Source organism: Anoplopoma fimbria, chromosome 12, assembly GCF_027596085.1.
Source record: "Anoplopoma fimbria isolate UVic2021 breed Golden Eagle Sablefish chromosome 12, Afim_UVic_2022, whole genome shotgun sequence".
NCBI lineage: Eukaryota > Metazoa > Chordata > Actinopteri > Perciformes > Anoplopomatidae > Anoplopoma > Anoplopoma fimbria.
The window spans coordinates 8,392,285-8,413,968 of record NC_072460.1 but is presented as its reverse complement, the minus strand read 5'-3'; the positions used below and the strand labels follow the sequence as shown (position 1 = coordinate 8,413,968).

Below are 21,684 nucleotides of genomic sequence, written 5' to 3'. Positions count from 1 at the left end.
TAATTAGTTGATTTAATCATGACTTAGTAAATGCATACATAAAGTTGAAATATATATATCGCTGTGCATTGTATTTCATTTTGTTTGATTTTTTTAATTAAGGTGTTTTAAATTCCATAATTCATAAAAGCATGATGGAAAGAAGAAGAGTTGTGTGATGTGATATTGTCATATTTAGAGATAATAGACTGCCCATAGCATAGCAACATAGTACATCATAGTGCAGTTTATGCAGTGAAGGAGGGACACTTAAATAATTCAATGCACACTTTCTTTGTGTGCAGTTGTCAAAGGCCTATACTTCTCTGTGGAAACATTGGAAACATGATTTTTGCAGCATTATTACATTTATTAATGGATGAATTAGAGATTTTGCCAGCTCTTTTCTACCAACTAAATTCATATTTTATGGACATTTCCTGTGATGCAAAAATGATGAATGATGCAAATGCTATTGAATAGCACAGTAAAAACAAAATGTGCTTTTTAAAAAAAAAAATCAATAGTTTATACTGAATAGCAAATCAGACTTACAGATTCAAAACTAATAAATTTCATTTTTGATCATATGCAACTGCATTTCAGCAGCCCACTTTGTAATTTGGGCTGATTTGTGTGTGAGTGTGTTGGGGTGTGTTTTCATGACTCGTGGGGACACAAATCTGTTAAATCACAGTCACATTGTGAGGAATCACCTTCCAAAACATAGAAAGGAACATCCCCATATCATAAAAAGTAACATTTTCGGGTGAAGACTAAGTAAAAGTTTAGCGTTAGGTTAAGGTTAGGGTAAGGGTTAAGATTAAGCTGATAGTGGTTATGGTTTGGGTCTCCAGTAAAGTAAGTCCATGTAATGTCCCCAAAAGTAATGAAAACACAACTGTGTGTGTTGGCGTGTGTAGGCGCATATTTTGTAAAACCTGCAATAGCTGTATTTGTTTGGCCACATTTACACATCCAGCAGTTACAGAGTAACATGATCATTATCAGGATACTTCTGAATCTCTTCCAGACAACAGCAGGTGAACAGGTTGTGTTTGGGTGGGTTTTATATTTGAATATCCTTCTCAGGCTCCTTTTCTCACCAATATCACTGATGCTCAGTAGATGGGTACCAAAGATGTTCTTCTTTTAATCACGCGCTGTAGAGCCCTCCTGTCCTGGTCCGTGAACATCCTATCCTAGTTTGTAATGTTTACAGTCAGGATGCCTTTCTATTGCTCCTCTGGAAAAGTTAAGAAGAACTTGGCACAGGAATTGTGCCTTCTCTACCACCAGTTAAAGCAGTGAGAGTGAACCAAGACAGTGAGCTTGTGGGTTAAACAACATGTGTGAGCTTGTCTCAGACATATTGACAGTAATGTTGATAGTTGAAAAGCGACTGATGAGCTGAAACTCACCGTAAAGCTCTGTGAAGCCCAGGGGAGCTGCATATTACCACTGATCATTCTCTAGAGGTTCATCACTACCAGAGACACCAAACACATTGTCACATTGTTTTCACAATTTGATATCATACATAGATACTCAAAAGATAGATACCAGCTGCTTTAAGTGAAAGTCTTGGCTCTAGCAAAATGTACACTTTAAACTACAAAAGTCACACTTTTGTCAAATAAGAATCAAAATGAAACTTTATTTATACTTCACATTAAGGACACAGTGCTTCACAGTGACAAACAAAAGAAACAGAATACAAACAAATAGACATACAATATATACAAAAAAATATACAAAAATAATACATATATACCACAGAAAGAAATCCCTACTACTCCTAAAAAAGTTAAGCTATTATATCAGCTATGAGATCAGGTGATTCATGTTAAACTCGATTTCCAACTCATATGTTTAAAAATTCAAGAAGCAAATATGAACTGGACTATTCCTTTAGGGTTGCAAGTAATCACATTATTCAGCAGTTATTACACTATCTACTACAATCGAATCTCCGCAATTCTCCTCGGTTAATTGATGTTCCCGTGGTTACTGAAGTCCTGAGCTGGTTACACGTGGAGGTTGGAGCCCAGCAGCAGTTCGGGTTTGAGCCCATTGCTGCTCCTACGCTGGCTGGACAGAGGGCTCTCATCCCCTCCCTGAAGCCCCCGATCATGGAGCCCAGGGTACCGTAGCTGCCGCCGCGAGGCTCCATCTGAGCCGCCACGCTCTGGCTGGGCTTGTCTGTCCCGGGGTGAGGGGGGGTTTGGATCAACACTGAGGAGGGAAGGGACACTGGGGTGGTGGCGTTCTCACTGAGGCTCTGCACTGTCACTGATGACTGGCACAGAGGTACGTATGTAAGGTAAATTCAGGACATATAAATAGATGTACATAACATTATTTCATTTTCCTCCAATTTCATAGAATAACACCAAAATTCTGCAGAGTGTCACTGGGTGGAGTTGTCAAACCACATCTAAGCACAGTAAATTCAGAAGCTATAGCTAGTCCAGCCATTTTCTCCTGAAATGCAGGCACTCACTTAATAGCCTTTAAAATGTATTAATGGAAGAGCTGATTGGAATTGGGAACTCACCAGATGGTGGGCAATCTACTGTATGGAAAAAGTTACAACCAATCATGATTTACCCCAAAAGGAAAAAGGGTCCATTAAAATCAATAAAACATGTAAAATCACTGATGGAGCTGAGTGTTTTTCGGCTCAATGACTTCAGTGCTTTCACAAACTGCTCTGTGCTGGACCATCAGCCATCCTGTGACCCCTCTCTCTTTTTCTATCTATTATCAAGTAAGCTTTATTGGCATGAATGTTCAGATAACAATACAATTACATATTATTGAATATTGCAGCTTGCGGCTAATGTGGCGCATTGGTTTTTCTCCCTCCCAATGCAGGGCAGTTTCTGAGGATCCCGGAGATGGATAAACTCAGGATAAACATAATTTATTTGTTTAAAGAAAACTTCTCTTACATCTTTATATATGTCACACTACAGTAAGAAGTGAGAATCTGTCTGCACCTGTCTTTTGGACAAAGTGGACACAGTTTATTATTACTATTAGTCTATATGGCAAGGCTGTGTACAGTCAGTCCTTACATTGTACCGTATTTTCCGCACTATAGGGCGCACTGGATTATAAGGCGCACTGTCAATGAATGGTCTATTTTCGATCTTTTTTCATATATAAGGCGCACCGGACTATAAGGCACATTAAGCGAAACAAAACAGTCAGTCAGTCAAACTTTATTAAACGTGTTCACAATAACTCTCAACAAACGTTAATGAGCGTATTCACAATATTCTCGCAGCTGCTCTATTCCCATGTTCTCCTGCGTGACTGACAGCCTTGAGTTTGAAGTCCGCGTCGTAAGCGTGTCTCTTGACAGGTGCCATGTTGGGGTCCTTATACACACACACTGTAATATTATGGTGAAGCACAGTATGTATTACTCCGCGACGCTCCTGACTACGGTAGCCGTGATGCTGCTGCGGTGCGGCTTTGTAGTTTACTAAGTCTACTAAAACATGTTGACAGAGCGCCGTGTACCACACAAAACCGCTTCGAGGTCAGTAAGCACAACCAGAATTAATCCATATATAAAGCGCTCCGGATTATAAGGCGCACTGTCGTTTTTTGAGAAAATTAAAGGCTTTTAAGTGCGCCTTATAGTGCGGAAAATACGGTACATGTTTTCCTTTGTTTTGTCAGTCACAGTGGTCAGGTACTCCGCCACTGTGTACTCTCTGTTTAGGGTCGAAAAGGATTCTAAATTTACTTTATGATTTAGGATTGTTCCGATATTTGATATAATTTCCTGTTTGTCTAGAGATGATTTGGTTGGGCCATGTTGTTTGGTGTCTCTCCTGAAGCTTGTTGATTATGGTCAGAGCTTCAGGACTTTGTTCAAGTCTTGGCACTGCAGGTCTTTGTACTGGTGGTCACTATAATCCTAAATCCAATGGAAAAATCCCATTTGCTTTCTGTCAAGAGAATCAAAAATTATTTGGTAACTTAAAAAAAAGTTTTGTCAAATCTTGCCTTTTCCATACAGCTTTTCTAATTCATACTACAAAATTCTCCCTCTCTCTCTGACAGATAATATGATTTTCTACCATCTAGGGAGTGTTTTCAAAACTCTCTGCTGATCAGGATTAGGAACAGGGCTAACATATTGCTACAGTATAGTAGGGAAACAGCAGAAAGAAGTGGAGGGAAGTGTGATTGAAGGGAAATGGTCAGGTGGCATTAAGATGCTCAGTTATCCACTTTCATGACTTCAACTGCTTCATACTTGTAAGCTGTGCTGTAATACAAACTTTTTCACAACTTTGAGAAAGAAGCCAGCATTTATAAATAGTGTGGGTTGGAATTCCACTCAGTGAAATCGCAGGACACAACCTGCTGCAAAGGAATATTCATACTATCTTCACGATGGATCATAACCATGGGAAAGATTCCCATGTTCACGACATGCAAACATTCACGCCACTGGACAACTTAAGACAGTTGTATGATTGCACAGTTGGTATAGTGAGGTTCAAAAATACAGTTCATTGACGTTATGGCACTGACTTCTATTAATTTACCTTGTATGATAGACTTGGGCTGACGTGAGGCGGCCATATTTGTTTGCCTTCTAGCACTTTATAAAGTTGGATCAGAGCTTTCAGAAAAGGTTTCCCAGTGATCAGTTCAACTTGAAGTGAACACTATTTACAAGTCAGAAACTGATAGCTACAGTAACACCCATATGATATGAACCATACCAAATATGTCCAGATCACAGAAAATATAGATGACTCTTACTAAAACTGAGAATTTACAGAATCACATAGAAATACAAATGACCGTAATTATATGGATATTCCAAATAAAATAGAGAAGGGAAAGTGGACCAAAGTATTCAAAGAGAATGAACCACATGCAGTGGAGACGTTAAATATGCAGTATGAGGACGAATAAAGGAAACAAAAACAAAAAGCTTTTTATACAAGTAGGGAATAACCAAAGCAGGCCGCAAGTTGGCGATTTGAAGCACAGAAAGGGAAGGGAATGAAGGGAAACAGATACAAGACAGGGACTAACGTTCTGACAGGCAACACAGCACCTCTAATGGTAGTCTCATGGAATTCTGAACCAGTTCAACTCACATTGCCCACAGAGATATCACTGCCTGCCACCGTCTTCTTCTTTCTGGCCATGTTGGGATTCCAGTGGCAAACCAGACTGTCATTCTGCACACTGTAGTTCTTATGGCCAATCAGCCAGTATGTGTTCATTTTTCCTTTACCCTGGCAGGAGACGGGAGGACACAAAAGAGGAACAGTGATGACTGTTAATGAGGAATCCAATTTAAAAGATCTGTTCACCCAAATTCCAAAAACTAACAAAAGCACTATAGGTAACCCATCCGAGAAGTTTGGGCTTTATATACAGAGGTTTCAGAGCTATCCATCTATGCCGCCGCCCAATACTAAAGCAAAATAAAAAAGTTATATGCAAACTTATACAGTACTTAGACGGTGTGAGAAGGTACATTTATGTTGATTTTGTGTGAACTGAGCCATTATTTTGTAAACTTTGTAAAAATAAGGACATGACATAATATATGAAAACTGTGACTGAACTTAGTGATCTTACATTGACAGATCAGACGAGGTTTTAATATTTTTATTGAATATCTTTCAACTGTTTAACCAGGTTTATTTCAAGCTTTAAAATGACATAAGAAAAATGATTTCTCAATACAAAGACATACTGTCACTGTGTAACTGCCTCACTACAACACGGAAAATGAATCTGACAGGTTGGCTGGAAACTTTTACCTTAACATCAATCTCTCCACGGAGCTGCAGCTCGTAGGCGTTGTCTTTGATCAGAGCCAAGTAGGTTTCTGAGCTGGTGTGGATTTTCTGAGCTGACACACAAACAGTAACACATGCTGTAAACACGACTGGGGTCCAGCCAAAGTTGAGCAAAACAGATGTAAATGGTCTGTACTTGTATAGCGCTCTTCTAGTCTTCAGCCAACTCAAAGCACTTAAACACTACATGTCATCATTCACCCATTCACACCCATTCATACACTGATGACAGGGGATAAGATGCAAGGTGCCACCTGACCACCAGGACTAACTAATCATTCATACAGCCTGAAAGGGCAATTTGATGTAAAGTGTCTTGCCCAAGGACACATCGCCATTGGACTAGAGGTGTCGGGAATCAAGATGCCGATCCTGTGATTGAAGGACGACCCTGCTCTACCACTGAGCCACAGTCGCCCTGTACTACCTTGTCATTTGCAAGTACTGTGATTATATGAATCATTTATGTCTTATACATTGAATGTGTTGTATCTCTGTTATGCTGCTCATTCTGTACACATGACATCTATTGCATTCTGTCCATCCTGGGAGAAGGATCCCTCCTCTGTCGTTCTCCCATAGGTTTCTTCCTTTTTTCTCCCTGTTAAAGGGTTTTTTTAGGGGAGTTTTTTCTGTGCCGATGTGAGGGAAGGACAGAGGATGTCGCATGTGTACAGATTGTAAAGCCCTCTGAGGCAAATTTGTGATTTTGGGCTATACAAAATAAACTGAATTGAATTGAAATTGAAGTTCAATTCAATTCAATTCAATTCAATTCAATTCAATTCAAAGTGCCTTCATCATTTCAAGTGTTGATTGTAAAAAGAAATGTTATTTCTAAGCACCATCACTGTTTCAAAATTTGAATTAAATGATACATTTTTCAAGGGTCTAGTATCTATTAAAACACTTATGTGTATACATTTCTTAAAAAGCACTGCTGTCTGCCCCAAAATGGGTTTTTTTTTGGAGGATGTTCATACTTGGAGATACTTAAGTCTGAAGAAGTAAAACTGAATTGTGTGTGTGTGTGTGTGTGTGTGTGTGTGTGTGTGTGTGTGTGTGTGTGTGTGTGTGTGTGTGTGTGTGTGTGTGTGTGTGTGTGTGTGTGTGTGTGTGTGTGTGTGAGGTGTGTAACTATTCATGGGCACAGCTGAGTTTGTTTGTGTATTGTGTTTCAGGTACACATACGCAGGCTGGTGGACTCCATTCTAGAGGCTGTGTTGACGGTGTCTCCAAACAGACAGTATCTTGGCATCTTGTAGCCCACTATTCCCGCCACACATGGACCTATAGAACAAGGAGAAAAAGAACTGTGCTCTTGAAAATAGAATGACAGTAGAACAAACACTCCCATTCAAATGAACATAGCAGGATAGTCATAGCGGCGGCCATTTTTACTTTGCCACTGCAAAGAACTGTGATTAACTCATTCTATTTCTACGGTCAATGCTGAGTGCCATTTACATTTAAACTATTCAAATGGCCAGGGCAAACCAGGTTGATTTTGATCTCATTAAATTTCTATAGCTGTGCTTCAGTCTCCTAGAAGAAGCTTGAACCCTCCCACAATGAAACAGGGTTGGACAAAAAGAACAATATATTGTCTATAGTGTTATTTTGAAAGCCTTACCAGTACAAGGGTTTCCAACAGCCAGATTTCCTCAGAAGTGTCTTTACATTTGTAGAGCTGTTGTTGTCATGCCTCACTGTGATTGGCTCAGATTTTTCAGAGACATGAGACCAGTGATGTGATTGGCTGAGAGTGTATTTATGAACCAGTGATTAGGTTTTTGCTTTGTCAGTGGCTCTACGTGTCAGGGATGGCATGTCAGTTTCTGCTCGTTACACAAGTAGTGTCTTTCCGAAATAAACTCCCATCATAGGTTTACCAATTTTTAAGTTTTCCATGGTTTGGTTAAGGGAGCAACAGGCTGAGGCTTCCTTAGGTTAGGGAAGTATCGTGGTTTTGGTCAAATATGTAAATGTAGTTATTTAAATAAGTGCGCCTGTCACGTATCTTCCGTATGCGGCATTAGTTAACTATGTTAGCTGTGCAACAAAAGTAAGGTAGAATAAGTCAACCTTGACCTAGTTTCACACAAAACATTAACAGCGTTTTCCTGGGTGAAAGTCTGTCTTTGTTTGTCCTCCCTATGCAGACTATACTATTCTGTTCTTTATACTATGTCCATTGCTCTGCCTATCTAATAATGATGCAGATGGGTTAACATTGGAGTTAATTGAAAGCTGTCGGTATTAGACTAGTTGGGAGTGATAACGGGTTGAGAGGAAAGATCAAGGAGTCGTCACTGAGAATCATCCTCTAAGGACCAGTAAGAAACCATATCTCTGTTTGATGTTGTTCCCTTGTCATCTTCAAGGTTTTTCTCCCTGGAGTAAAGTATTGGATGGCACCCACAGCTAAGTACCTGACTCGATGTTCAAATGATCACTTTGTGTTGACATTACAGACTTGACCAGCTGCATCTTGAGGACGCGTCTCTCACCTGTGTGGATACCGGCTCGGAGCTGCAGCCTGTGGTTCACAGATGTATGGAGGGGCGAGGTTGTGGAGGGCCTTGAAGGTGAGGAGCAGAATCGGGAAGTGAAGATGCTGAAGCATGTGAGGGACGGAGACCTGTCTGACGGCTGCTACCAGATCCAGCGCCATCTTCGCGATCTCATCAGCATGTCTATCTCCGTTCCTCTCAGGCAGACCGCTCACAACCATGTATGCATCCCCAATTGTCTCCACCTGACAAGATTTTGGCCAAACAAATTTGAAGACTGTAACCAACATCTGACAACTGATTCATAGGGGGAAGATAAATGGAATCATTATTGTAGTTATTTACAAAAAAAGGTATGTTGTAAAAGAGGGCCAAAAAAAGCAGTAAAGCGGATAAACTCAACAGCTTCTAGAAGAACATCCAATAGAGTGAATACAAAGGATTGTGGATTTACAAGTAGTCAGGAAATCAAAGCAATTACCATTTAAAAAAGTGACTAATAATAATTGAAACTGATAATTTTACTGCACCAGAAAAAAATTATAGCTGTAACACATGGAAAACAACAAGTTGATTATTTTGAAGGGAATACTCTGAGAAAATCACAAAAACATTTTTAGTTTTTTAAACATGTAAAGACATACCAACAATCATGCCCAAATATTATTTTCCTACCCAGTTTTGCAGCAATACTGGACTGAAATAAGTACAAACATGGATACCAGATTTCAGTCTAGGGGTGTGTATTTACATAGTCCAATCTTATTGGTCAAGTCCAGATTATCAACTAATCTTCAAATCAAGTTTTTCCTTTAGTTCATCGACCAACTTTTGTTTAAGCTTTACTAAAATAATAAAAACAACAAATATTGGCCCAGCTGTTGTTTCAGAATAATGTAAATGTGGCTCTGTCCAAATAAACACCAAAGATAGACCTCCTTTTACCTTGAAAGCTGATTAAAGAACACTTTGTGTCTCTGTAATAGAAATGTAGAAACAGCAGTGTTTGGTTAGGAGGAGTTACATGCTGGATCTACTTCCCGAAAGGCCATTGGCAGTGAATGTTCACCATATTAGCTAACAGAGTGTTCTGACATTTAGCAGTCAGCACAACTCAGCTGGCTACTTTGGATCTGCTCAGATATGGCACTGTCAATATTGATACATACAGTGGGTACGGAAATATTCAGACCCCTTTACATTTTTCACTCTTTGTTTCATTGCAGCCATTTGCTAAAATCAGAAAAAAAAGAAATGTAGAAATTTTTGCAAATTTATTAAAAAAGAAAAACTGAAATATCACATGGTCATAAGTATTCAGACCCTTTGCTGTGACACTCATATTTAACTCACATGCTGTCCATTTCTTCTGATCCTCCTTGAGATGGTTCTACTCCTTCATTGGAGTCCAGCTGTGTTTAATTAAACTGATTGGACTTGATTAGGAAAGGCACACACCTGTCTATATAAGACCTTACAGCTCACAGTGCATGTCAGAACAAATGAGAATCATGAGGTCGAAGGAACTGCCCAAGGAGCTCAGAGACAGAATTGTGGCAAGGCACAGATCTGGCCAAGGTTACAAAAGAATTTCTGCAGCACTCAAGGTTCCTAAGAGCACAGTGGCCTCCATAATCCTTAAATGGAAGAAGTATGGGATGACCAGAACTCTTCCTAGACCTGGCCGTCCAGCCAAACTGAGCAATCGTGGGAGAAGAGCCTTGGTGAGAGAGGTAAAGAAGAACCCAAAGATCACTGTGGCTGAGCTCCAGAGATGCAGTAGGGAGATGGGAGAAAGTTCCACAAAGTCAACTATCACTGCAGCCCTCCACCAGTCAGGGCTTTATGGCAGAGTGGCCCGACGGAAGCCTCTCCTCAGTGCAAGACATATGAAAGCCCGCATAGAGTTTGCCAAAAAACACATGGAGGACTCCCAAACTATGAGAAATAAGATTCTCTGGTCTGATGAGACCAAGATTGAACTTTTTGGCGTTAATTCTAAGCGGCATGTGTGGAGAAAACCAGGCACTGCTCATCACCTGCCCAATACAATCCCAACAGTGAAACGTGGTGGCAGCATCATGCTATGGGGGTGTTTTTCAGCTGCAGGGACAGGACGACTGGTTGCAATTGAAGGAAAGATGAATGCGGCCAAGTACAGAGATATCCTGGAAGAAAACCTCCTCCAGAGTGCTCAGGACCTCAGACTGGGCCGAAGGTTCACCTTCCAACAAGACAATGACCCGAAGCACACAGCTAAAATAACAAAGGAGTGGCTTCGGAACAAGTCTGTGACCATTCTTGACTGGCCCAGCCAGAGCCCTGACCTAAACCCAATTGAGCATCTCTGGAGAGACCTGAAAATGGCTGTCCACCAACGTTCACCATCCAACCTGACAGAACTGGAGAGGATCTGCAAGGAAGAATGGCAGAGGATCTCCAAATCCAGGTGTGAGAAACTTGTTGCATCATTCCCAAGAAGACTCATGGCTGTACTAGCTCAAAAGGGTGCTTCTACTCAATACTGAGCAAAGGGTCTGAATACTTATGACCATGTGATATTTCAGTTTTTCTTTTTTAATGAATTCGCAAAAATTTCTACATTTCTGTTTTTTTCTGTCAAGATGGGTTGCTGAGTGTACATTAATGCGAAAAAAAATGAACTTTTTTGATTTTAGCAAATGGCTGCAATGAAACAAAGGGTGAAAAATTTAAAGGGGTCTGAATACTTTCTGTACCCACTGTAGGTATATTGGTGCAAGTAGTTAGAGACTGTCATGATATATAATTGATTCAATACAGACATTTTGAGTTTCAACTAAAAGAAGAGTTAACTAAAAAAGAAAAACTTAGGGTGTCTGGTATCAAGGCAATAATTGTATTCTTGTACATAGCTGCATTGGCTGTTACGTGACAACCCGAACAAAGATCCTGTTGAAAAAACCCCAGAAATAATATTAATTTTCTGACCCCACCCCTTTTGATTTGAACAAATGTTCTCCTAAATGTTCTCCTATAACCTGGTTTGACTAACCAGAATGACCAACCGTTCAACAGACAGAGAACCTCAAAGCTGACCCATAATGGCTGATCACCCCTTCTATACAGATATCTTCTCAACAGTATTTTAAGGAATGAGCAAAGGAGGGGTGTCTTTTTTCCTTAAATCTTAATTTGCAAAAAAAAAAATGATTTAAGTTGTACAAAGAAGTAGGAACACATGACCACATGGTATCCATGCTATATCACAAATATTACTGATTTTCTTTTTTTTATATCCCCTTTACCATCAACTCACACATAAATATCTTAAACATTTAAAAAGGGATATCCACCAAAGTACCTGTAGCTTCCCTACACTGCCAGCAGGTGTCACTATTGATCAACTTTAGCCATGATTGTTTACTTGTCCAATAACTTCTATTCAGGATTTAAATAGGGTGAGTTGTGATTGTACTTGAGACTTTATGCCAGTAAGATATGATTTCTTTAAAATTGTTTACTGGAATGATCACTGTCAGATCTTTTTTCCAACTTAATTTTAAGACCTCATGATTGGGCGCATGAGTTTCCTTAATTAGTGCATCTGTAGAATAATTCTTCAGTCCCGGTCATATTATTAGGTTTGGATTGGATGCTTGCCCTCATACATTGTCTTGTCTGTAAGAGGTCCAACATTTGTTCATCCTGAAGATTTAAGTAGTTTTTAAGTTCCCCAAAGGATTTTATCTAATCCACTCAGGTCAAGTCACCAGAACACAAATTCCTGATTTTACCCAGATTTCATAAATAAACAGCTTTTTAATCGGGCCTTTTCCCTGTTATATTGTCCCAGTATGTGTGGAAGGAGAGTTGTGGATAACATATAGATAATGTGTATTTTTATTAATTATTTTTTGCAGGGAGAAATTTATTTAAACTCAATTATGAAGTATTTTTTAATGTTATCAATAGCATGAGTGAAGTTCGTTTGAATTATGTTGTGTAGTCTTGGTGTCATTTTTATCTCTAAGTATATCATCCCTGAAAGAGACCATTTAAATTGACAATGATCTCTAATCGCATTGGTATGAATTTTTGACATGAGCATAGCCTCTAATATTCTCTAATTTAAAACCAATTAATTCTATAATAACTATAAAAGTGTTTTTTCTGCTGCTACTCGGGGGGGCTGCTGGAAATCAATAAAATATAATCAGCCTATGAAAATAATTTGTATTCCTGTTGGCCTAATAGGATGCCTTTAATATTAATTATACAATACAATTCAACAATTTGTATGTAATGCAATTACCAGTGGTTCTAAAAAATTGCGACCCTCGTCCTTTGCTAAATTCTAATTTAAAAGATTGTGACATTTTACCATTAGTCAATATAGTTGCCATTGGGTCTGTAATAATAAGCTCACCTATTGTACGAATGATGCTCCAAAGCGAAACAGTTTTAGACTGAAGAACAGTAATGCAAGTTCAACCTTATCAAATGCCTTCTAGGCTCCAAGGGCAAGGCATTATTCCTAACTTCCCACATAATATTCAACAATCTGCAAAGATTATCAGATGAGTTTATGCCTTTCAGTAGTCAAATAGTCTATTCTGTAGTAAAAGGGTATGTAGGTGAAAGAAGAATGTATTCATTTTGAAGAGGGTGCAGTAGTCTCCAGATATGTATCAAAGCCAGCTTGTCTTACATTATGTCTAAAGCCCTCTGTTCACTCGTAATATCATGTTTAGACTGCAAAGATTTGCCCACACGTGGAAATCAACAAATATTCCTCTTCTGTTTCTGGATGAGAATGTACTGTAATATATTTTCCCCACCCAGTCTCTTTTCAGTATTTCAGAGTATTTATTGTCGAGTCTTTATTTGTTTCAGATATGACAGGATCTTATTCCTTTTATTTATGTTTTGGAACATAAATAAAAATTTGATGATATTGTTTTTAACATACCTGCAAATTATCAAATTGTATGGGTTTATCCCAAGCGGCAAAGGCAGCAACCTCAGTGCTGCGGAATGGAGCCGAACACAGTAGATCCAAAAACTGCAGTTTTTCAAATGGCCAATTGAGGCTGGCTCCAAAAGCTGGTCAGCTTTGTCTGAGTCCGACAGCGAGGAACTCTTAATTGAAATGGAATACGTAGAAGACGTAGATGACAATAAGGTCCTGGACATTGGCTTGGATATGCATAGCTTGTCAGAGGTTGAAGGGCAGGCTTTGTCGTGGTACCGACGTGCGGGGACTACATATCCTTCCTCTCACTGTATGGCAATGCAAGTAACTGGAGGTAGAGTAGCTCTTACTCTTCTGCAGGCTCAGAAGCTGGAACAGGATTTTTCCTAACCCCCCGAAGCTGAAAATAGTCAAAAAGGGCCTGGATTTTGTCTCCCCTCTTCATGGTACCCGGCTATGGAGAGTAATTGGATCTAGATTAAGCGGAGAAAGTTGGCATGGTCGATTCTGCACCTATGGAGCCGTCCTCAGATGGAGAAGATCTACCGAGCAGAGGCAAACACTGGCACCATGCTCCAGACATTACACTCTCCATGCGGCCCGTGTTGCAGCGTTCTCCCTGGGCAGAGGTATAGTATCGATGGTGGTGGCACAAAGACACCTGTGGCTGAATCCCTTTCTGGCATTCCAGATAGGAACAGGGCTGCCTATCTGGTTGAGATTTTTGTTGGGCAGTCTCTTGACACCAACCAGGTAAAGTTTGAGCTGAAGAAGAAGCAGACGGTAGCCCTGTGCAGCATAATTACCACAATCCAAGCAACCGCAAGCCTGCAATGCCACCGCCTCCCCTCAAGAGGAAACCACCTGCAAGTTCAGGTTTCCAGCCAGAGAGGCCACTACTCGGTTTGCGGCAAGGGCCCGCATCCAGAGAGGCTCAGCGCCTAGGAGGATGAAACCACACCCCCCCCTAGCCCTGGGACTAAGCTGAGAGTGGCCCCAGCTGCATTGGGCTTTCCTTCATCTGTTGCTGCCCAAGAGGCGTCTTCCATGTTTTATTCAGTGGTTCAGTCTTAAAAGAAGTTGCCCAAGTATTATATCAGCCTTCACGCTTTGGAGGCAAACAAGGGTTGGTACATCCCGGGGGGATTGGTTTACAACTATTGAACTCCCAGACACTTCATTTCACGTAGCAATACAACCAGACCATTGGCAATTTCTAAAGTTTTCTTAGGCAAAGCATACAAGTATCTGGTGCTGCCATTGTCACATACAATCTCTGGGCTTCTCAGGGAAAAGCTTGCTAACCCAGAGTCGGTAGTTTCCTTTTCTTGGGCTGACAAGAGGAGACTTTCCTCCCATGAAGGGAATTATGGTTTACTGTGCCAGAGCTCCTCTATAGGGAGGATCTCTTTCGCAAGGTGGTATCCACAGATGCCTCCCAGAGGGGAGTTGGGGGTTCTCTTCAGGGGGGATCTCTTTTGAGAGGGTGGAGATTGTACCCTTTACCCTTTTCCTTAAATATGGAATTGTTTCGGCAAGGCAGAACTCCACCTCTTTGCCTCCAGGGCAAATTCCCACTACCTTCGGTTCTTTGCCATGGCAGACAACAATGCACCTCTGGACTGGATGCACGCCGCTGGCCCAACACGCTCCTGTATGCATTTATCCACAGTGGAAATTTTACTGCCTGATATAGAAAGGGTGTGCAAAGGGTCTGTGGCCGGCAAAGTCGTGGTATGCCGAGATAATCAGACTGCTGGTGGTGAGGCCCTGGCAGCTTCCTCTCTGTAGGGTCTTCCTCTCTAAAATAGGAGGGGAGGTGGTTCATCCGTGACCATAACTGTACATGCCTCTCTGTTGTGGTCCAATTTTAAAGCTATGGATCTATCCCAAAGTGTGGTGGCAATGATCCAGATTGAAAGGGCATCATGCACTATAAGCCTATGTGCCTCTAAATGGTGGGAGTTTGAGCACTGGTGTCTGGACTGAAATTTACTCCCATATTAGTGCTCTATCTTATCCTTTTCCACCATTAAGCTCTATTTAGCAGCTATATCTACTTGTCATGTTGGCTATGATCCCTTCATCCTGTAGCTCTATAGCTTTTGGGCTCTTGAGCTTTATTCCCCCTCCTTTTGCTTCAGAGGAAAGGGGGAGGTTGCATTCTCTGTGTGTCCTACATAGACCGTAATCAGAGTGGGAGTTTAGGGGGCCAGTTGTTTATCTGTTTTGCTAAACCTATCAAAAGCAAAGCCTTGTCTTAACAGCAGCTTTCTCACTGGATTGCGGAGGCTGTCTCTCTGGCTCCCAACAGCAAAGATCTTCCCTTGCCTCACAATGTGAGGGCCAACCAACCAGGGGCATAGCAACATCAGGGGCTTTTATCTAAAGGGGTATCTGTGAGTAATATCGGTGCCACAGCCAGTTGGTCATCACCACACACTTTTGCTTGGTTGGGATGTGACAGCCCCTATTGTGGCATGAATATATGTCCTATGTGTTGTAACGAGTAAATCGACTGAAAAGGAACAAAATGTTATGACTATAACTTCTGTTCCCTGAAAGAGAGGAACAAGGTACAACCCCTGGTTGACCCACTGCTCAGAAGCGCTCGGTGAAGAGTGGCAATCAAACTGAGGGATGACTGTTGTACTGAGGCTGGAAATGCAGGCACGCAACAACTAAAACTACTGAGCTGCAACCTTTTCCTCTTAGCTTACAGTAGAATAAAGCACGTGTATGCTACCCAACTACTGTATTCTCCTAACTAAATGAGCATGCGTGTGTGACATTTCATTGTTACCTTGTAGACATCGTAGGAGTCTATACGTGTGTCAAAGCACATGTAGAGGTTGTTTAGCATCTCCACCACTTGAAGAGGAGCACAGGATGCAGAGATAGAGGTGAAGCCCACAATGTCTGAGAAAAAAATGGTCACCTGGAACAAAACGGAGAGAGGTGACTCCATCAGTGTACAAAATAATTGGTTGCCTCTAGAAAACTGGGCAAACATACAGTTTATTATTACACAATGAACCTAGCAACTTCATGAAAGTCATAATGTAAGGTTTGTGTTATTTTGTCCACCTCTTATATCAATGAGGGTAGGCTTAAAAAATACAGAAAACATCCAAATTATACAGTTGAATTAACAACTCTCTCTAGTAGAGCATATATTGTCTTTACTTAAGTAAAAAGGACCAATACAACAATGTCAAAATACTAGTAAAAAAAATAAATTTTGAATCCTAAATAAAAGTACAGAAGTTTTATCAGCTTCATGTAGTTAAAATACCAGCAATAGAAGTTAAAAAAGTATGAACAGATCTGTGTCGTTTAAGTATCAGCAGTAGAAGTACACAGGTATTATATTACTCATTTTACTGCCATTTTAGCTATCTAATTTAATAAATCATAGTCCATTTGGATGGAAAACTGTTAAATATGGCAACCTTGCCCCCAAAACATTTTGTAAGGGGTCACAAGCCAAATAAGGTTGGGAACAAATAATTGAATGTTAAACAAGTATAAAAAATGTAGCGTATAACCTAACCTGAATGGTAACTAACTACAACTGTCAGATAGATGGTGTTCAAAAGTGTTGGTAAAAGTACAAAATTAGTAGAATAAAAGTATTAAGTTGTAGAAAATGGAAATGCTCAAGTATAGTAACTACTTGAGTAGGTGTACTTACTTTACTTTCAACCACTGTACATATAGATCGAGTGAAAAAAAATTGTCAGGACATACAAGCTAAACAGAATTAACAATTTGTTTTGCAGATTTCCTTTCCAGATCTGTTTAAAATTCATCCCATTTTAAACAGATCTTTTTAAACAGACCCCCACACACACACACACACACACACACACACACACACACACACACACACACACACACACACACACACACACACACACACACACACACACACACACACACACACACACACACACACACACACACCGTGCATAGTGCTGTTCTTTTGGTACAGCTGCTTCCAACCTCTTCAATAAGCCAGGCTAATTTTCACCCAAATAACTTGTTTTATCTCCTGATGAATATGGAACAGGGCAATTATAGGTAATTACGCCAACAATAGCAACAAAGGCAGCAAACACACACATTCATTCATCATGTTTGCAGATCTTGCAGAGGTAGCTGCCGCAGCAGCCCCCCACAACCCTTGCAAAACCATGAGCTCTGAATTCGTTTGGTTTTATGTTAGAAGTGAATGGGGAGGAGCGTCTTATCTGTCTTCAACAGCGTTGTCTGTTTCTACTATTTGCCTTTAAGGTTTGCAGATGTGTCGCAGTTGTTTTTTTATCGTGCCTTGTTGCAGGATGATTTTCCCTCATGGACATTAAAAGTAAAACAATCTGATATTATCAGCAGCTGTTGTCTTTTTTAACAATCACTTCATCACAATAACAGTTCCATTAACACTTTAACACCTTGGGGTTTCCAAATCCTTGTTATTCGTGGAAAGAAAGAGAGAGCACCGTGGAAAGTTATTTTCCAAGCCACAAGTTTCAAGTTTCAAGTCTTGAAATCCAGATTAAAGTACCAAGTCTGATCTGACAAGTCCCAAAGTCAAGAGCAACAAGTCCCAGGTAAAGTCTGAAAGTCAACAACAGCAAGTACCGAGTCGAGTACCAAGGACAACACCAACAAGTCCCTATCACTGTGGTGCAGAGTTCCACAAGGTGACAGCTGAGGGAAGAAGCTGTTTCTGAACCTGCTTGGCCCGGATTGGAGAGACTTGTTGGGTCTCCCAGAGAGGAGGAGTGCAAATAGTCTTTGGACAGGGTGAGAGGTGTATCTGACTCACCCTCTGCAGTAACCTTTTGTGCTGGGTAGCCTAAATGGTAGGGAGTAGAGTACCTGTGATACATTAGGCAGATTTCAACACCCTCTGCAGTGCTTTCAGGTACTGAGATACAATTGATAAGCTGGTGAGCCTTCTTGTTTTTTGTAAATGGTTTATAGCCTGTACCTGAGCCATACACAATGAGATAAATAAAGTAAATCTTTGCGAATGCACAAACCTTTTCATAGCTCTCTGCCTCAACATGTTTCTGCTGGCGGAGCTGCTTGGCGACTGACTTGGGTAGCATTTGGTGAAGCAGATCCTCAGCCAACTGCCTTTGGCGCTTCAGGTCCTCTGTCTTATCCTTCAAACTCCGGGCGTAGTTCTGTATCCACGCGGTCATCTGCTTGAATGAGAACATCACTACCGGGTAGATGAGGCAGGCTATGGACAACAGGCAGACCCTCATACTGAGACCCGAAGACACGGATCGAGATGCCAACCTGAGAGCTGGCACCGCGCGGTCAAACAGGCACTTTTGAGTGTATGTCAGAGCCTGAACTCCCGTGTGAGACCCAGACAGAATCTCTGTCCCTGCTCCAGAGATCAGCCACAGACTTGTGTCAAAAATATAAGAAGGTTTAACATGCTGGCTTGAGTTTAACTTGAGGTCGATGTTCTCTACCCAGCAGTCATTCAGTTGTTCTGTCATAACTCTAGCAAAGCCAAGGTAGCTTTGTACATAAGTCCACTTGTACTGGAAGTCAGTGTGAGTTGCCATGTGGGGGAAGTCCATCAACTGACGGTTGAGCTCTATGAATTTGATCAGTAGTCTTGCAGACAGTACATCTCTCCAGTACGAATTCTGTTTGACTTTGATTAAAGTATCTTCTACTGTACCCCAGATGTCAAGAAGTCTTCCGATCGCGAGGGAGTAAGCAGAAGTACTACTTTCAGTTGTGCCATTTGTATCCATCGAAGTATTTAGAAATCCTTGAATGCTCCACCTCAACTCTTGGCAAAATCCAGCCAATTCAACACTACAAGGGAGCCCATGGCCATTGCTGTGAGCCGCCATTTCACCACAGAGATGAGTGAACACAGGAAATACAATCTCTGAAAAACTTGCCTCCAATGTCTCATTGCCCATATCTTTGGTAAACAAATGTCTCATCTTTTGAAGCTTACTGACGAGTTGCAGGATAGCAATCGTCCTGCATGAAGTAAGCTCGTCGTAAGCAGCCTCTGCTGTGTGCAGCAGGTCAAAGTTGGAGCTGAGGTCTATGGATACAGAGCCAAGCAGGGCCAGGAAAGAGATGATGCAGGCTGTCAAAATCCGACGAACAGAGCGACTACTGCCAGACAGGGAAAATATGGAGCACCTGGAAAAACAGGAATATAACGGATGAATTACTGAAGGGTTCAGTGAGCTTCAAACAAACTACTTGTACAAAGTGTCATGTAGAAAGGCAGAACTGCATACTTTCTCACCTTCACATCTAACAAACTGCTGCATGAAGTTTGATTCTACATGTCTGCAGGATGATTTCACACCTATGCAGACGGTGGGATCGAGCCACAACTAAAGTCTGCTCAGTCACACATTTAGGGCTGCACAAGTTCAGAATGAGCAAACCCTCACAGACATGGGCAGATGAGGACATATGGACACAGAAAGTATTTTTGTGCTTAAGAGGGAACAATTTAGTAAGTAAGTAAAGGTCACCTTCATTTTTCAAAAGCTGACATGGCCGTTTTTCTCTGAGATATCATGAAACACAGATATGGAATGACAAGCTACATATTTCAAGAGCTTGCTATCTTTCAATTTTTTATTTTGTCACTTATGATGTCTGAATCATCTTTTTTATTGAATGATTAATCAATTAATCAGTCCACAGAAAAGTCATTGATAGCATATGTTATAATGGATTTTTATGTATTATTAATTATTCATCAAGTAAAAGTGTACATTTTGCTTTAGTTTTGGCTTCGCAAATAAGGCAAAGTACTGCTCGGGGAACCACTGATGGGCATCTTTTACTACTTTATTTACCTTTTAGTGACTTAACCTTAAAAAAAAAAAATGTAGAAATTAGTAATGCAAAAATAATCAATAGTTGTATCCTCAATGATACATATGGAAGAAAAACATTTCATTTTTAATCTGAAATACATGACATCTTAACCTTTCGGTGTATGAAAATATCGTTCTTTTAAAAGAAAAAAATTCTGTATATAATTTGGACAATTTCATCTCTTGAATGTGACTTTAGAAAGCCAGAAGGGCATGATCCTGACATGAGGAGAATGTCTGCGTCGACCATCAGAGCTTCATTAAGTCAAATCAAAGCTCACCCAGCAGCTGGAACAGAAGATTAGGTTTATTCCAGGGAATTCAAACTTTCTGGGACAGTCTCGTGAGTCTCACCTGCACAGCTGACAGTCGCTGTCCGCATCCTGCTGCGTCCAGGGAGCGACCCTCCTCTTCTTTATGAACCTTCTTCTGAGGGAGGCCGAGGACAGGGTCCCAGATGCTAAACACTCTTTTGTCATCAAGTCCAGCGATGACATGGGACTCGTGCTGCAGTTAGTCTTCTTTCTCTGACGGTGGCCTCAGAGGACAGAGTCATTGCAGAGGGACCCGCACTGACGACAAGTCCCGTTCTTTTTTTTTTTTTACATAGATGTCAGTGGAGGAACCAAGCCCGCAGCAGCGTCTTCTCAACTTCCGGTTGCACACTTCGAAATAAACGTTTTAAAGCTACTGACTGACTCTTTTTTTAAACTTACATTGAGTATGAAATACCAACAAACGCAGTTTTCAAATAGTGTATCATTTAATTCAATATTCAAATGGTGGCACTGTGTGTGAGGTGTGTTTATTCATATTTGAATTGCATTTCAATAGTCAGTGTTTTGAACATACAGTACCAGTCAGAAGTTTGGACACACCTTCTCATTCAATGGTTTTTCTTTATTTTTATTTTTTTTCTACATTGTAGATTAATATTGAAGACATCCAAACTATGAAGGAACACATATGGAATTATGTGGTAAACAAACAAATGCTAAACAAACTAGAATATGTTTTATATTTTACATTCTTCAAAGTAGTTGAATGAGAAGGTGTGTCCAAACTTTTGACTGGTACTGTATGTGGTGAAAAAAGACGTTTCTTTTCATAAAAGATATGAAGGGGCTACAATACAGAATTATTTATTGAGTGAACAATATTAATATGAGTTTCATGATATATAGTTTACATGTGACAGCTATACCTCAGGGTTTTTTTTTTCAGCCTTGACGTAATTAGTTATTATTTAGCCTCCCCCATTATCCCGGCACAGACTAATGCGAATTAGTTTATCAGACCTGGAAGTGTGTTCAAAACTACCACTAGTTTAGTATAGTGGCGTTAGTGTGGTCCACTGGTAGCCATGATAATACCAGTCCGGACAACGTTGCCTTCAGAATAAAGGTATGGCACCGGACTGGGAGCGCCTGGCGACCAGGGCATATTTAGAGAACTTAACCCAGGTCCGCCTCCACTGTCTACTAAAGCTTTTAATTGCATGA

At 40.6% G+C, this 21,684-nt stretch overlaps 1 protein-coding gene across 1 annotated transcript; it reads right to left on the bottom strand.

Moving 5' to 3' along the window:
- Nucleotides 1-1,762: 1,762 nt before the first annotated feature.
- On the bottom strand, nt 1,763-20,679 carry LOC129099403 (atrial natriuretic peptide receptor 1). The gene is made up of 10 exons (XM_054608635.1): nt 20,537-20,679; nt 19,294-19,487; nt 18,344-18,699; nt 16,099-16,233; nt 8,453-8,586; nt 8,339-8,409; nt 7,020-7,118; nt 5,790-5,881; nt 5,115-5,255; nt 1,763-2,214 (listed from the first exon to the last, which is right to left on the bottom strand). The coding sequence occupies exons 1-10, from the start codon at nt 20,677-20,679 to the stop codon at nt 2,209-2,211; spliced, it is 1,371 nt and encodes a 456-aa protein (XP_054464610.1). The 3' UTR covers nt 1,763-2,208.
- Nucleotides 20,680-21,684: the final 1,005 nt, after the last annotated feature.